The 13,097-nt window shown below is 42.2% G+C and overlaps 1 protein-coding gene across 1 annotated transcript in view; it reads left to right on the top strand.

Annotated features, from left to right (window-relative positions):
* The window catches only part of ttc28 (tetratricopeptide repeat domain 28), a 189,142-nt gene that overhangs the window by 151,847 nt on the left and 24,198 nt on the right, over positions 1-13,097 (top strand). The window contains exons 7-9 of the mRNA XM_057320454.1: positions 6,302-7,643; positions 10,099-10,622; positions 12,561-12,670. Of these exons, the coding sequence (XP_057176437.1) occupies positions 6,302-7,643; positions 10,099-10,622; positions 12,561-12,670 (1,976 nt within the window). The remainder of the gene's footprint in view (positions 1-6,301; positions 7,644-10,098; positions 10,623-12,560; positions 12,671-13,097) is intronic.

Here is a 13,097-nt window from a genome sequence, read left to right as displayed (position 1 = left end):
TATAACAATTATTGGACTCGTACACCAGTACTCGAGCTGTTTTAATAATTGTTTGTCCGTCTCTTGAATAGGTTGTTCGCACATGACGTCACAGCATTGCGCGAAGTGCCGATGGAGGGCAGCAAGTGATTTTCTCCATAGGAATTCACTATTACAAACTCAAAGTACCTATGCTCTGCGTCGTTTTTGACTGTTCAAATCGATCAAACCATGAAAGGGGGTTTTATTGTGTAGCAAAAGTTGATGATCATGAAGGGGGGAAATGCGAGTATTGACTGAGAAACGGAGATAAAAGTGGCTTGTAAACCTGAATCTGCGGTTGGGATGAGCCGAGCCGGATGACTTTCTAAAACGCTTAACGAGGTTTAGCGTACCTAAACGACGACCAGGTTTAGCTCAAATTTCTGTTAAACCTCGTCATGAACACTAGCTGCAAAGATCGAGTCCTGATTAAATGGATAAAGTGATAAATCCCGCGTTAAGCGTTTCTCCCCCACAGAAGTCCATTATAATGAAACAGCTTAACGTACCGAAAAAACGACCACGTAAAACCAAATTTCTGTTAAACCTTAATTGTCATAAACACTAGCTACTGTTAAAAGAACAAGCACTTATTCCAGGGATAAGAATAGTCTCACGTTAAGCTTGTCAAAAAGAAACCACATAACGTGGTTGTTATCTTTTCTATCTTATCATGTTTATGTTTGATATCAGTGATAAACAAATGTTTATTTTGGTTTCCGTGGTTGTTGTTTTGGTACGTTAAGCTGTTTCCTTATAATGGACTTCTATGGGGAAGAAACGCTTGACGCGAGATCTTTCACTTTATCCATTTAATAATGGCTCGTTCTTTTAACGGAAGCTAGTTTTCATTACAAGTAAGGTTTGACAGATTTGGGTTCAGGTCATTAAACAAAGGTACTTTGAGCTTGTGACAGTGAATTCCTATGGAGAAAATCACTTGCTGCCCTCCAGCAGCACATCGCGCTTCATAACAACCACGTGATTGCAAACAACCTATTGTCACCCTGCGCTACTTTCCATTTAACTAGAAATTCAATATTTGGCAAATGTACATTTGGCATTGCACTGAAAAAGGCTTTTACAACTCGCGGTTAAAAGCAGCACTAACAACCTTTTAAAATGACAAGTGTGAGATGTTTAAAGATCGGTTAAAATGGCTTTAACACGAGGTTAATAAACGTTACGTTTTCGTCGTTTGGTAGCATCGGTTGAAGCAGGTCACTTTTTGTGTTTGAGCTGAAAGTCACTTAGTTACGTCTCCACTTCGCCGTGACCCCTCCAAAACCACCAGAAATAGAGAAAAGCCTGGATTATTTAAAAATAGATCATCATTCTTAGGAAAAAATGCAGTTTAGAAGCTGAGGGTTCCAAGGAATCTCGATGGCTTGAGGTCTGCGAGTTACTCTCAAATGTTAAACAGGGTGTTTATTAACAGACTATGACGGGTGAGAAACTCAAACCGCATTTTGTCGAACTGAAAGCAGAATCGGAGAATAAACACTAGTTTCTCCCAAGATGAATGCATCACTCATGCTGCTGCCAGCCATCCGCAATTTTGCCACAATTTTACTATTCGTCTGAAGCCAACAACAGAGCTGACCCAAACCTCCGCGTGTTTAAAGTCTGTCATTTGATTGTCCTTATTTTCCCTCGAGCTTTTCAAAGCTTTGGCTCGGAGCTATAAATCACAGAGGAGAATATCGGCCCGGTTAGCGTTCCACTGCTCAGACGTTTTAGTGAGACTGGAAGGGTTTTGAGAGGCAGAAATCATAACAAAAGAAAATAGCTTTCAAACGGACATGACGGCTGAAATATAGCCGCACTTATTTTTGTTGTTTCTGTCAGACACGTTTTATTATTGAGCTTTTTCTGTGTGCCGTCATGGTTTCTGTTCGGTTGATAGGAGAGTGTAAATGTGAGGGTGAAGACGGTTCGAAGGGTCATTTCCAGTCACCGACATCAGGCCAGTAGACCACAACACTTTTGTTTTCGTGGTCTTGGTTTCATGAGTGTGTTTTTGAGTCATTTTCTCCATAGGAACACATTTTCCGGATAGGTCTAATGCATGATTCAGATCAACCCGCTGTGAGATGAAAAACAACATTACAGTATGATTTAAAGATTTGACCATCTTTAAATCATGTAGCTCTGTTGGTTTCTTTTTAGGATTGTTGGTAATGTTTTTTACTGGCAATTCAGTAATTGAACACAATTCTTTAACAATTAAAATGATTTTCTTATTCAGTATTTTTGTCTTAATATTATCTATAATATTATATATGTCTAAATATTTAAACATTAAGAAATCCAGATACAGATATTATTTTTTTTTAAATGATTTGAAAGTAATACTAATAAAAAATATCTGCCAATAGGCTAAAAATTGACTTAAGTTTATTTTTTCCCTTATTTTATTATTTTGCTTCTTAAGTACAGTAAATGTATCTTGATTAAAGAATTTTTAGATATTTGTATTGGCTAACAATAAGAAAATATTAAGTACAATAAGAAATTAGAAGTGTTTATTGTTGCATAACCGCAGCGCTCATGTTAGGCCTGTCTCGTACAGTTTATGAGTTATTATTAAATACAGTTTTACCCGAAAGAAATGACAAGAGATTTCTACTTTCATAACCCGTCTGTAGTTCTCGTTGCTCATTTATTTGATGGACTGAAGCATCTCATGATCACGGAACCCTTTTGAGCCCAACATGTCTCACGCATGTTTTAAAATTGTAACGCTACGCATTGCACGATTATGACATTACATCAGAGCGAAAGTTTTTTTATTATTAAATGTACTGTATTAAATATTTACCACCGATCTAATGACGGCTCGTTTGATTGGTTTCATTTAACTGTCAACATCCCGTCAGGGAACGTCAAGTTTTGACGGCGAGTCGGTGCTAAAGTTAATTCATTCAGAACGTCACAGCCTTTACAGAAGTGAAGCGCTTGAAAAGAGACGGCCATGTAATGACTACAAGTAACTTCACCTTATCCTTAAAAATTAAATACAGTTACAGCGTCTCAGTCATTCGGGGCAGAAGATCGTGCCATTTGAAGACTAAATTAGAGCATTTCGCATTCGTTGCGAGCGAGACGTACGCCTGGGGAGGGAAATATTTGTAATGTTTGTTTGAAGGCCTGCCCATCACACGTTCCACATAGTAGCACATCAAAGCTGCCAAAACACCACCAGAATCCCACTTCTGCTAATACAGCCCGCGTCTCCCCGAGCCAAATACATCGCTATTATAATTCAACACTTACATTTGAGTTTTAACCTTTTCACTGACCTCCCATCAACCCCAAGGCACGATTCCTCTGTCTCATGCCACCCGTTCCTTGATATCTGCCCTCAGGATTTAACTTCAGCGTCGGGTGCATATGCATTCCAGCATCGTCCGCAGGTCGCCCTCTAATCCTCTTACGCGACGTATCGTCGAGCTGCTCTCTTTAAACGTGACCTCATTCTCATCCTCATCCTCATTCTGGTGTGACTTGTTTTAGCTGCGAGTGCCTAAATTGTGTAAATGATTCATTAGTTTATGTAGTTTGCCCCCATTAGGGACAGCTATTAATTTACAAACAGAAGGGAGTATTTATGTACTGACAGCACAGCGCCGAATTCTTCACCTCAGCATATTTGTTTCTTTGCTTAAAGAACGTATTAGTTCTGCTTGTTAAGTAAAACATCACTGCTACTGTTGTTTAGACTTGGGATGTAACTCTTCTCACACCGGTTGCATCTAAAAATGCATAAGCGATCATTTGTAACACCTTAGGGTGCGTTCAGACCGCCAGCAACTGTGTCGCTGTGTGTCGCTAGTCTCTTGCTACGAGGTCGTTAGAAGGCGTTCCTAGCTTTGGTAGTAACATTTATAAACAAACCCTACAGTAACTGACGAGAGACGGATGACGTGAGCTCCACTGCTTTACTCCCATTGGTAGTCGCTCCCGAAAGTCGCTTATCATTTGCATAACGTTGAGCAAATCTCAATTTTGTCGTGTCGCCAGACACGCCCACTTCCTGTCACCAACGGCCACTGTTGCTCGTGTCGCCGGCTCTCCATTGAAATGATTGACATCGCCTCGCCTTGTCGCTAGCAACTGCATAGCAACTCCCTGACAGCAGGTTAGCCCAGGCAAACGTCACTCACATTTTCCTCAGTCAATGTGAAAATCTTATTGCTTAGATGGAAAATGTTATTTCTGAGATGTTGCTCTTTCGTAGCTTATGAGATTTGATGGACTTCAGTTTCATTTAAGTATCAACTTTGTCTCAGATGTTTCTCCTGAGGAGAAATAAAAAAGAGAACAAACGAGAGTGTAATTGTTAAAACACATGAAGAGTATGGCGGTGTAAAAGGAATGTAGATCGAGATCTTCAACAACATTGACTTTTGATTGCAGACTTGACAAATCTGAGCTCAGTTTGAGACACTGTTGACATCTCTTCTGAAACTCACATAATGACATTTGAGAGACTCTTTTTCTCAGGAGAAATATCTGAGCCTTCAGCGAAAGTTTCCGTTTGCTCTCCATTTAATCTCTTTCATATCTAGGAGAAATAATTGAGACATTAAGAGATCTCATCTGTGATTGTTCTTTTTTATGGGTAGTTTATGTTTAACATTTTATCTTCACTCTGAACAGAATGACAAACATGTTGACTTTTCACATGTTGATTTTTCTTAGAGGCTCTTTCAGGCACACACAAGGTTGCGTGAGTCTGGCCCGTGTCTCCGCGCGAGTCTCAAAGGAGTCATTTTTAAACACGCTTTGTGTCTGGAGCTCTGCTCGCTGATGAATGAGGAAATCATGGGGTTAAGTATTGATAATTAGCCACTGAAGTCTGGGGCTATTTTACCAGCAATGTTTGTGAATAGAGATGAGCTCTAATGGGCCTTTAGTGTCAGGATACCAGTTTGGCATGGGATCTAATTGGATTTACCACATGCTGGTAATCCTGCCTTGGCACATGAGTATTAACACTGAGCAGATGGGCAACCCCTCACCCATTCTGATGCCCCCTGCCGCATCCTATTTACACACACACACATCCGTAAGAAATAAAAATCACAGATGATTGAGATTATTTTTCCTAGACATCAATGCGATTAATTGGAGAGTAAATGGAAACTTTTGCTTAAGTCTCATCTGCGTCTCAGATATTTCTCCTAAGAATAAGAGTCAGAAATCTTAAATGTCTCCATCAGAGTTTCAAAACTGAGCTCAGATTTGTCAAGTCTGCAATCAAAAGTCAATATTATTGATGATCAAACATTTCTCATCAAGTTTACCCAAATCCAGATTATTTTACCTCTACAATCTACATTCATTTCACACCTCCATGCTCTTCATGTGTTTCAACGAGAACACTCTCATTTGTTTCTATTTTATGTCTCCTCAGGAGAAACATCTAAGACGAAGTTGATACTTGTATGAAACACAACTGAGAACTCCATCAAATCTCCTGAGCTATAAAAGACATCTAAGCAATAACATTTTCCTCAAGATGCCAAGCCGCTCTATTAACAGCGTCTCCACATCTCTCTTAAACTCTTTCATCTCGCACGCTTCTATATTTTATTTGGCGTCTTGCTCTCAGGGCTCATTTTCAGGTCATCCGGCATCTCCAACGATTACACCAATGTCGCCACAGACTTCCCGTCGTTTAGTCCTGTCGATACGACTTGTTTTCCACCCATACCAGCAGTTTTCTTGATCCCCGAGCGCTCTGGTTTTTAAAGGAAAGGAACGATTAGAAGACATTAAGATGTGGAAGCCAACTGGTGCGGACCACAAACAGTGTTCCCCGCCGATGTTGCCCTCAAACGTTTTTTCCATCAGAAGTATTCATTAGCCCCCATCCATCCTCCTCCGCTTCACGGACTGAAACTGTAGAGGCGGGACTGTAATGTTATGACGGTAATGAGCGTTTTATGGAAAAGCGGTAAGACAGCGAGAGGGAGGGCTAAAAATTGCCAAGACTTCTCCCGAGCTGGAGAAAAACAGCCTGTTTTTGATTGTTATCTCCTTATCTTTAGGGAGCAGAGAACTTTTTTGCTTTTTAACTAAAAGATTTTGCACAAGCTTCAGCGTGTGTTGATCAGATTTCATTTTCTTTTCTCCATTCGAATGCTTCTGATGTTGGACGCTCCTCAGCCGATCTATAGAGATATAAAGAAGGAAGGAAGATTTCAAAAAGCCGTTTCTCTCATCCGTGATAAATGTTCAGCTCTATATGAAATATTTCTTTTCTCTCTTACAGGAATCATTCACCAGATGAAAGGCGACTACGAAACCGCTCTGAAGTTACACAAGACTCATCTGTCTATCGCTCAGGAGCTGAACGACTACGCCGCCCAGGGCAGAGCATACGGAAACATGGGCAACGCTTTCAACGCCCTCGGTGCCTTCGACCAGGCGGTGCGATACCACAGACAAGAGCTTCAGATCTCCATGGAGGTCAACGACCGCGCTTCACAGGCTTCCACTCACGGAAATCTGGCGGTGGCTTACCAAGCTCTGGGCGCTCACGATCGAGCCCTCCAACATTACCAGAACCATCTGAACATTGCACGAGAGTTGAGAGACATTCAGAGCGAGGCACGGGCGCTCGGCAACCTGGGAAATTTCCACTGCTCCCGGGGGGAGTTTCCCCAAGCCGTGCCGTACTACGAGCAGTACCTGCGGCTCTCCCCGGACTTGCAAGATATGGAGAGCGAGGGTAAGGTCTGTCACAATCTCGGATATGCACACTACTGTCTGGGCAACTTTCAGGAGGCGGTGAAGTATTACGAGCAAGATCTGGCGCTTGCTAAAGACCTCCACGACAAGTTGAGTCAAGCCAAAGCCTACTGCAATCTGGGCCTGGCCTTCAAGGCCCTCGGCGACTTCGCCAAAGCGGAGGAGTGCCAAAAATACCTGCTTTCTTTGGCGCAGTCGCTGAACAACTCGCAAGCCAGGTTCCGCGCCTTGGGCAACCTGGGCGATATCTTTTTGTGCAAGAAGGACGTTCCCGGTGCCGTCAAGTTTTACGAGCAGCAGTTGACTTTAGCACATCAGGTCAAGGATCGCAAAATGGAAGCCAACGCCTATGCCGCCTTGGGTGCCGCCTATAGGATGCTACAGAAATATGACAAGGCCTTGGGGTACCACACCCAGGAACTGGAGGTGTATCAGGAGCAGGGAGATATCCAGGGGGAGTGCCAAGCTCACGGACACCTCGCTGCCGTCTACATGGCCCTCGGAAAGTACACCATGGCCTTTAAATGCTACGAAGAACAGCTCGAGCTGGGTCAAAGACTGAAGGACCCCAGCATCGAAGCCCAGGTGTACGGTAACATGGGCATCACTAAAATGAACATGGGCGTCATGGAGGAGGCCATCGGATATTTCGAGCAGCAGTTGGCGATGTTGCAACAGCTCAGTGGCAACGAGGCCATGCTCGATCGAGGACGGGCTTACGGGAACCTGGGCGACTGTTATGACTCGCTGGGGGATTTCGAAGAGGCTATTAAGTACTATGACCAATATCTGTCAGTGGCACAGAGTCTCAGTCATATGCAGGACCAGGAGAAGGCATACAGAGGTCTGGGAAACGGACACAGGTAATGTGCAAGGCTGTCGTTAAGATAATAGATTTTTGATGGCCTATAATATTCAGATATTTAAAGAGAGTTCACCTAAAATGTATTATTCACCTTCATGTCATTCAAAACCTATAGGACAGTGGAACACAAAAGAAGATATTTTGAGAGATCACATAATGGAGGTCAATGAGGTTCAGTGTTGTTTGATTATCAAGATTCTTTCAAATCTTCTTTCGTGTTCTGCAGAAGAAAGAAAGTCATACAGGTTTGGAGCAACATACGGGTAAATGATCAAAAAAAGTTCACACGGGTGTCCTCACATGTGTAGATCATCCCATTAACTATTGACAACCAAGTATATCCAGATACTTTTTATTCTCGTTTTGAACTGTATATTTATTGTCTTACTATTTTAGACCTTCCAATCTTTAGTTTTGCTTTAAAAATGTGTTTGGCTTCTTTGGGGAAAAGAAAAGTGGTCACGTTTGATCTCTCGATGCTTCCTTTTGCATGTTAGTGTACTTGTATTTTTTGGATGGTGAGTTTTAGCTTTTTTGGCCTCTTTGAATTAAATGGCGCATGTTTTTGTGAATTTTAAGTGCAGCATTAAGAGTCCAAATAATTCTAGCGCCGCTCTTAACACTTCTTGTCGTACACATCACGCCGCAGCGTAACATTCCTCCCAAACAAGATTAAATGGCCTTTTAATGTGTTTTAAATGATTTATTAGCATTTTTCTTCAGCGGCGTCACACAGACTGACGCAACACTGAGTGTTTCGGGGAGTGTGTGGATCGACACCACGGGTCAGCGGGCAGACACTGAACATTCCCACAACGCGCAACAGATTGAAAATGGAAATGTTTAAGAGCACAATCCGAACTTTCGAATCTCTGGTGATATTTAGTTGAGGATTTCTTCTTGTTGAATCCAATCAGTATCATAGTCAAAAAGAGCTTGACTTGCTAAAGCATTGTTCCGTGCACGACCGTGCGCCTACCCAGCAGCCTCAGCGTGATCCGTCAAACATCCGTTTTAATTAATATCCAATCAGGCCTATAAGCTCTTCGACTCCCGTCATAGAGACCCATGCGGATTCTGCCTTCCCACCCCCGCCTCACTCCTCCACAAGCGTTCAGGCATGGAAATATGATGAATGGTTTGCTGCAGGGGGCTGTCAAACCTGGATTCTGCTACTTGTGTGGAGAGAACCCACACCGGACCCACAATGAGCCAACCTCATCCAGCCTGTATCATCCATCCGAACCCAACACCCCCCCTTCTGTGCCGCAGTCCAACGGGAAGGTAAATTACACTGTCAGCGGTGACAATGCGCTCGGTCTCTCTTCAGCGGAACGAAGCTCGCCTCCGATACCGAGGAAGAATCCGACGAGAAGCTCATTAAAGGCCCACGTTAAAAGCTATTTGTTTCATTTATATTGAAATGAGGCAGGGCCTTTCAACAAGACTGATGTCGCTGTAATTTCAAGTGACAGTACAACAAGGGCTAATGATGCATTGCTTTTATGCTACCTAAACACCGAGAGAGTCTTTGGCTCGTGTGAATTAAGGCCGGTAGGCTCGCGCTCTCCCGGAGGATACGGGCATGGCTGCATTTCTCTTTTAAATTAAGTTACGTTAAGTTACTGCCACCTGCGCGCTTCTCAAATAGCCCGTATCGATCGGAAGTGTGTCGTCCCCTGTGAATGCCTCAGGTACAGTATTTGAGCACCATTAAAGTTGAGCAACATTTCAGCTTTTTTCAGTGAGGTGCCTGATAGTAAGAAGAACCTTTTAAAATAGGACTAAAATTGGTTGAAATTGAACAGATGTCGAGTATTAAGATTTGATCGGATGAGCGGAAAAGAGCTTTTTAAGTTCAAATAAAATGCTGTGTAGATTCAAATAACCAGTTCTTTATTTGTCCTTACGTTGCACAAATTTATTATAAGCCCACCATTAAAAATAAAATAATAAAACAAAACAGTAAAATAAAATTCAATTAAATAAAAAACAAAATAAAACAATACAATTAAATACATACAATTTAAATTAAATGAAAATCTAAATTAAAGAAAAATGTATAGAAATGCAAGATCAAACTATATATATATATATAAATGTGCACAATTTTGCTTGGCGGTGGAAACATTTCATGTTTTTACTTATATAATGTTAGTGTTTCTTTTCATATCGCTAACAATTTCACCATTTCATAAGAAATAAACTTGACACTTTGCTTATGATCACTAATATATACCGCCTGAAGTGGTTTTATATTTTTATCATAATATTTGAATTATACTATTTATTATTAATGATAATAATGATCATTGTAATATTTTAGCAAGTTATATAGATCATTAGTCTAACCTTGTTTGTGGTCTGTCCAGAATTCACCAGAAGTATAGTAACGCTCGTGATGTGTATATTTGCAGCACGTGTGTGAATGGGTTTTTGTTTGCGTCTGTCAGGGCGATGGGGAACCTGCAGCAGGCTCTGGTGTGTTTTGAGAAACGGTTGGTGGTGGCACACGAGCTGGGAGAATGTGGAGGAAAAGCCCAGGCGTACGGAGAACTGGGCAGCCTGCACAGCCAACTGGGCAACTACGAGCAGGCCATTTCCTGTCTGGAACGGCAGCTCGGCATCGCCCGTGACACCCAGGATCGATTGCTGGAAGGTGACGCCAGCTGCGGTCTGGGCGCCGTGTACCAGCTGATGGGCGAGTACGACACGGCCCTTCAGTTCCACCAGCTGGACCTCCAGATTGCAGAGGAGACGGGCAGCGCCAGCTGTCAGGGCCGGGCGTACGGGAATCTGGGACTCACCTACGAGTCGCTGGGTAATTTCGAGCGGGCCGTGGTTTACCAAGAGCAGCACCTGAGCATTGCGGCACAAACCAACGACCTGGTAGCCAAGACCCTGGCATACAGCAGTTTGGGACGTACGCACCACGCTCTGCAAAACTACTCGCAGTCTGTCATGTATCTGCAGGAAGGTAAGAGACGCAGACAACCTGAAACATACATGGCAAAGTTTACGATGTCGCTCTGATATAGAGATAAATAAAAAGCTGGGAATACAGCTACAGGCGGTTAAACGACTAAAGATGTCAAGAAGTTGGTTTATTAACTCTCAGACTCGTTTTGAAAGCCATCTGGTGTTTTTTCTTCCACAAGCGCTTGAGATTTAAATTTAACTCGTGTGTTTGGCCTCTGCGCTGAGCTGGACAAGTTATCAGTCGAGCCGTATGTTGTTATAATAATCTTATTTGAGACACATGCTTGAGCACTGTATAGAAAACGACAAACTTGTTTCGTGAAAGTGGTTGAATTACACACTCAAAAAACCCTCCGATGCTAGTCGTTTCTAGCCGTCAGCGCTCAAATAACCTTAAGCTGGACAGATACAGATCATCTTCTATACCGAAGCCCACCGCGGCCCTCCGTCTGACAACCAATTAGCTGAGAGCTTTCTGTGTGCGCAGACGAGCCGCTCTCTCGTCTGCGCGTGCGCATGCGCCTGTGAGATTAAAACAGCGCATATCCAGATGCATCAGTGCACAAAGAGCGAGACAACGCACGAATGTCAAGCATTTTTGTGCTCAGGGGTTTGTTGTGGAAAGATGCTCACAGTGTTTATGTGAGTTTGTGTTCCTGTTTATGTTTGACTGGAGGTTGAAGTTGGAATACTGTTTTCTTGAAAATAATGGACTTAATTCTCACACAGAAATAATTCATTGTAAGGGAATTATATTATTTTGCATTATTTTCTTTTGTCGTTTGGTTTAACAAGGTCTTGATAAATAAAGTGAACTATTTTTATTGGTTATGGAGACTAACAGAAGTAAATATCTGTGTACGGTTCAGATAGCTTTCAAAGTTTGTCCAGACAGTTATACTGTAGTAAAACCGAAGTTGTATTGTTCTTCATTGAGTTTTATTCATCGGTTAAATGTATTCCGAATAAAGAAGAGCGAGACGAATATTGAATAGCTATTCAAGTGTGTTGAGTAAAATTATTTTCTTTTCTGTAAATCTGTGTGTGACGAGACAAACATCAGTGTTTTCATAAAGAAAAACATAAATGAATGAATAAATGATATTTTTATATTTAAAATGATTTTTAGAGGATTTGAATTAAGACACGAGTCACCTATTAAAACTGCTTTGAAACAGGGTGACAAGTGCATCTAGCTTTAAGTGTTGAGATTATGCTTATATTAAAAAAATACTTCAACCCCCCCCAAAACAAATTCTGTTATCGTTTACAGCAGAAGTGATAAAGGATCTAAATGCTTCTCTAGCCCGATGAAAGCTCACGATGAGCTCGAGCCGTCAAAAAACGTATTCACTAAAACCTGAGAAGCAAAATACTGAAAATACTCTTGAAACAAGAAGTGTGGTGTTGTTTCAAACATGTTTAAAGACGAAAATGAAAATTCTGTCATGAATTACTCACTCTGTCTTTGTTGTATAAGATATTTGGAAGAATGCTTGTAACCAAACAGTTCTTGAACCCCATTGACTCCCATAGTAGGAAAAATGACAATGGTAGTCAGAAGTGCCCCAGAATTGTTTGCTTTCCTACATTCTTCAAAATATCTTCTTTTGTGTTCAACAGAACAAAATTAAGGATAAAGTAGTTTTTCCTACTATGGTAGTCAACGGGGTCCACGGACTGTTTGGCTACAGGCATTCTTCTAAATATCTTTCTGTGTTCATCAGAACAAAGAAATGTAGGAATGTGAATAAAGAAGACAGAATTTTCATTTTGGGTGAACTGTCCCTTTAAATAAACAGTGAGAATAGGATTTTCTGCAGATGAGTAAACGATGACAGAAGCTTCTCTTTTGGGCGAGCCATTCTTTTGAAACACTTTCTGTAAAAGCGTTTATGTGGAATCTCTCTGTGTCTGTGTTTCTGTCGTGTCTCAGGTCTGCGTCTAGCGGAGCAGCTGGGCCGTCGTGAGGACGAAGCCAAAATCCGTCATCGTTTGGGGCTCTCGCTGTGGGCCAGCGGCAACCTGGAAGAGTCTCAGCACCAGGTACCAGCATCCGGCCCAGACACACACACGTACACACACACACACACACACACGCACACACACACACACTCACACACACACACACACACACACACACACACACACACATAAGACACACACACACACACTCTCTGTCAGTGTAGTGCACTCGCCGCACAGATGCACACGATGCTCATGAATGCTTTTCTTGACAGAGCTCCACTGTTTCTGCCTCGTCTAATGATGTGCCTGTAGGCGGACGGCGCACGTGAGTGTGTGTACGTGTGTTGTGAATGTTTGCGGATGTGTCATCTCCACCAGGCCCTTCACTCGTGACTTCATCATTCCGCGAGACAAACAAAGAGAGTCGAAGTGCACAAACACACACACTCTCTACATTTAGACCCTAATTGATTCGGGTCTGTCAGTCCGACTGTGAGCCGACCAT

Source organism: Triplophysa rosa, linkage group LG22 (assembly GCF_024868665.1).
Source record: "Triplophysa rosa linkage group LG22, Trosa_1v2, whole genome shotgun sequence".
Classification (NCBI taxonomy): Eukaryota; Metazoa; Chordata; class Actinopteri; order Cypriniformes; family Nemacheilidae; genus Triplophysa; species Triplophysa rosa.
This window is presented reverse-complemented; position numbering and strand designations above follow the sequence as displayed.